This window comes from Gopherus flavomarginatus, chromosome 1, assembly GCF_025201925.1.
Source record: "Gopherus flavomarginatus isolate rGopFla2 chromosome 1, rGopFla2.mat.asm, whole genome shotgun sequence".
NCBI lineage: Eukaryota > Metazoa > Chordata > Testudines > Testudinidae > Gopherus > Gopherus flavomarginatus.
Genome location: NC_066617.1, coordinates 164,061,540 through 164,066,263, shown reverse-complemented (window position 1 = coordinate 164,066,263; position 4,724 = coordinate 164,061,540). Strand labels below are relative to the sequence as shown.

Below are 4,724 nucleotides of genomic sequence, written 5' to 3'. Positions count from 1 at the left end.
TTACTTGGCTCTATGAAAACTAATAAGAAATCGACAGCTCCCTACCTACAGATCCTTACACTTACGATTAGAAATAACATATAAGCAAAATTGCCATTGCCATGACTTAAGGTAAATATTGTTTTAGTGGAAAAAACATAATCAACTTCACACACTGTCTGAGTGAAATAAGCATGCTCAAAATGTATTGTTATAACATGATGGCTTGTGCCCAATAAAAATACAAGTGTAAAGTGTTTTGTTTTGTTGGACTAGTTTTTTTCCCTTTTCCCTTTTATATTCCTCTAAACTAAGCTTTCACTGTGGCTTTTGTGAAGACCCTGCTCAATTTTTGTAATGTTTTGGGAGCTCATTCAGTTGTGTTAGAGACAAATGCTGCATTCACTGGGGAGACAGCCATGGTAAGATTTTGTAGGTAGACATTTTTTTAAAGCTTTCAAGAGGAAAAAAATAATAACCTAAAGATTAAAACTATTAGAGTCGTTCTTAGTCTAATTTTATTCCAGAGAGATTGCTATGCTTCATGTGGGTAAAGAGGCTAAGGGAAATAATTGGTATTGTAGGGATCTGAGATAAAGAATTACCTGTACTGATATTTTTAAGGCAATCCTCCTTTAAAACATCACCCACACTTCTTGTGGAATATAAATAATGAATAGACTTCCTGGTCTAGAGATTTCATCCCCTCTTTTTTTAAATAACAAATTACATCATTTAATGAGTTGATAAAAGCAGGGGTATTGTTGAGAAATCTGGACTGGTCTGCTGTTTTCATGTTTCTACATTTGTTCCTTGTCTTGGGAGGGTCGTGCAGTGAGGTAGAAGGCTTATTTAGATAAGAGATATGGTGCCCTCAAGGAATTACTGATGTGCCAGGATTAGAATCCGAAGGGAAGCTTTGCCTGATTTCAGCCGTTGTAGGTTTGAAAATAGAGAATAATAGGGTTCATACTCGTTCTGTGTGAGTCTGAAAAAGGGAGGAAGGGGGAAAAAATCAAATGCAAAGAATAGGATGCAAAATGAAGCAATTGTGGGGAGGGGAAGGACACAGAGAAAGGGAGAATGTATGTGGTAGGGAGGTCAGAAAGAGGGGAAGAAGAGAGAGAGAGATTTTAATAGAAAAAGAAGTTAATTCAGTTGTTGATATTTTTCAAAGCTGTCTAGGGGCTTTAGCCACACATCTTTCTCTTAAAATTAATAGAAGATATATGGCTTAATCCCTCAGGCAACTAGAGCACACTTTTGTACTGGCTTAATTTTTGGCATGCTTTTCCATCCCAGTATTTAGCATAAATTTCCCCTTTTAGGGATGAGAAAACTATTTCAAAAAAACCCCAAAAAATAACTGAATGACTGCTACCCCATTAATTACAACCGCTTGCAGCATAGCAGAGGAATAGCATAGAAACTTTTGTTGTTTTTAAACATGTCGTGCGGGTGATTTCCTCCCGTAGCAGAGCTGCATCTCTTCACCTTAAATAGCTACAAATATCTGTAAGATCTCTTTACCTATATTGAAAATCATGAATTGCAACATGTTCATTTTATCATATGGTGATGATTATCAAATGATTTCTGCCCTCTAAACCCTATTGTAGGTTTTGCAATAACTAGTTTTGGATCTAGAAAGGCTAAATGCAAAAGAAAAAAACAGGAATAAAGAAAGATAAAATTGTAAAAACTCAGGAAATTCAAAAGGGAATTTCTAATCTTTCAAATGGCAATCTCTAAACATTGCAAATCCTGGATGCTTTATGGTATAGATTTATTGTTTTTATGACAAGCAATAGTAGATTAAGCTACATGTTTAACAAGTAAAACAGGAGTATGGGACATGTTGCAACACAACTGAGTTAACATTTCTGGTAGAACCTTAGTTCTCAGCGTTTTAACTGTATAAACCTAACATTGGGCTAGCTTTTAGGGGTGAGTATTTACATGACTGGGCTTTTAAAATTGAAAAAGGGGGAGAAAATGAAAAAACATGAGTTGGCTTTACAGAATTTATAGTCCCAATCTGTGGAATTTACATGCTCCTCCAGTTTTGCCCATGGTGATAAAAACCATCCCATTTGCCGTCAGAGCTGGCACTATTTGGACAATTGGTGTGTTTGCTACAGCATATCAAATGTACAGTTCTATGGCATAGGCATTTCTAAAAGATCACTAGTGGTTTAACCACCAGCAAAAATGAGAACCCTGCAATTGCTGCAAACCTGTTTTGTGTGAATATTCTCTCACCTTTTTAACAAACTAACACTTTCCCCCTTTTGTGTTCCCTTCTGTGAACATTCATGTGACTGAATCTTGCTACCATGAATGCTCACAGAAAACAAATTCCAAACTCAAGCATTCAAATACTTGGGGGGGACACACATTTTAATTTTGCTTTCCACAAACATCTGCACCAGAAACCTGACTGCAGGAGCTGCACTCCTCCGATATGGGAACTGTAACAATACCAGGTGACTGAAATTATTAACTGCGGTAAGCAACACAAGCTGAATTTTGGATTTCGAACAATACAGCATTGACAACATGAGTCAAGCCCCAAAATATCATGGTTGTCTTAACAATCAATATTTTATGAAAATAATAAATGTTGGATTCTTTTTATTTGCCATTTAGCTTTGAGCCTCCAAGTTACACTTGGGTCACGTTTTCCAGCTTTTCTCTGCAACTGTGAGGGCTAGAAACTTATTTTAAAGGACATTTAGGATTCTCCCATAATTCCATTTTTCCAGAAACTGAGGCTCTAAGAAAGACATCAAATATTGTGAGAATCATAATAAAACTGTGAGAGCTGACACCACTAGAATGAATAAACAAAATGCACAAAATCAAAAACCTCAACAAATTTTGAGTAACAAATACATGTTGAGAAAATCATGACTGCTTGATGGGTTTTCCACATTCGAAAAAGAAGGTAAACTCAATAAACTCAATAAACTCATTATTCTTTCTGCATTATGTGCTTCACTCTAATGAGAACTTGCGCATTTCCGCTCACAGGCTTCCTGAGTGTGACAGGCTAGTTCTGAATCTGGTGAGTTGCTCTACAGTTTGTAGTTATTTGTGCAGAGCATTGGGATTTTGATTTTAAGCATTTGTGTATATTTCTCTGTAGACTAGTTTTAGATCTGCTCAATGTAATTACACAGTAATCTGCAGAACCCTGTAGTTACCCTATAGTTACAGTGTTATATTCCAATTATAATTATATAATTAAAGGTTTCAGAGTAGAAGCCATGTTAATCTGTATCCGCAAAAAGAACAGGAGTACTTGTGGCACCTTAGAGACTAACACATTTATCTGAGCATAAGCTGTCATGGGCTACAGCCCACTTCTTTGGATAATGCATCCTTATCCGATGAAGTGGGGCTGTAGCCTATGAAAGCTTATGCTCTAATACCTTTGTTAGTCTCTAAGGTGCCACAAATACTCCTGTTCTTTTTATATAATTAAAGGAAATTAACATGATATTTTCCTCTGTAACTAGAAGTGCTACCATATTGCACTCTCTCACTCATTCTCTCTATCCCTTTCACTCTCACGCTCTTTTTCTTTTTTTGCCTTCATGCTTTTTTCGGTGGACCTTTCTTTCCCCATCATCTCTCCATTGGAAGAAATGTCTCCTTCCAAAGTCCCCGCTCCTCTCAGAATGACAGAGAGCGTCTCCGTTTCCTAATTGCATGCTCCCCATGAATAAAAGTGGACAAAGAGTAGCTGATGCGAGTGTCCAAGGTGTCGGAACTGCTCCCAGCTCTCTGGCCCTTCACCCATGGACACAGGCACTGCGAGATGTTCCTGCGGATATAGCCATCGAAGCAGTAGTAGATGAAAGGGTTGGCACAGCTGTTGGCAAATGCAAAGGGGCTGCTCACTTCCATGCCTGCCTGGGCAAGGACATAAGGAAGGCAGAAAGGTGGCTTCAGGTCCTGGAGCCCAGAGATGATAGCCAGAAGCTTGAAAACGTTGTAGGGAATCCAGGAGAAAACAAAGGCAGCCACTACGATGAAGACAATCTTGATAGATTTCCTCAGCTTTTTGTCATGTTTCCCAGATTTCTGGTAATGTATGCAGAGCTTCTTGGTGATGGAGCAGTAGAAGGTCAAGATGCTCAGCAAGGGGAAAAAGAAGGCCAGAATTAACGTTACCAGTGACACAATCCGTTTAGCAGGTGTGAGCGCCACATCTGTGCAGTAAGCCTGGCCGTTATATTGCCTGAGTTCTCTGGACAGAAGGGTGGGAAGCCCTAGGAGGCAGGAGAGAAGCCAGACACAGATGCAAAGTCCATTAGTGTAGAATCTTGTTCTGACTTTCCTGGCTACAGAGGGGTACATGATGGCCAGGTACCGGTCAGCACTCATGCAAGTGAGGAGGAAGATACTGCAATACATGTTGACTGAGATGATGTAGGAACTGCCCTTGCAGAGAAAGGAGCCTGACCTCCAGACCCCCTGCCAGATCTCCTTGTGGACCCAGAGTGGCAATGTGAGGAGGAAAACAAAGTCAGAGGCAGCTAAGTTGAGGATAAAGATGTCAATCAGCCTGCGGACTCCAACTTTGAAGACCAGGGCTCCCATCAAGATGGAATTGCCGACGATTCCCACCAGGAACATAGTGGCATACAGAATAGGACGGAAAATGCCCATATATGGCATGTCCAGAGCTTGGCAGTACTCTTCAGGATTCTCAGTGGGAAAGGAATATTCATAGCTAT

At 39.5% G+C, this 4,724-nt stretch overlaps 1 protein-coding gene across 1 annotated transcript; it reads right to left on the bottom strand.

The window, feature by feature from the left end:
* Positions 1 to 1,406: 1,406 nt before the first annotated feature.
* Positions 1,407 to 4,724, bottom strand: GPR15 (G protein-coupled receptor 15). The gene has a single exon (XM_050960904.1). It carries the CDS (start codon positions 4,663 to 4,665, stop codon positions 3,658 to 3,660), a length of 1,008 nt encoding a protein of 335 aa, XP_050816861.1. The 5' UTR covers positions 4,666 to 4,724; the 3' UTR covers positions 1,407 to 3,657.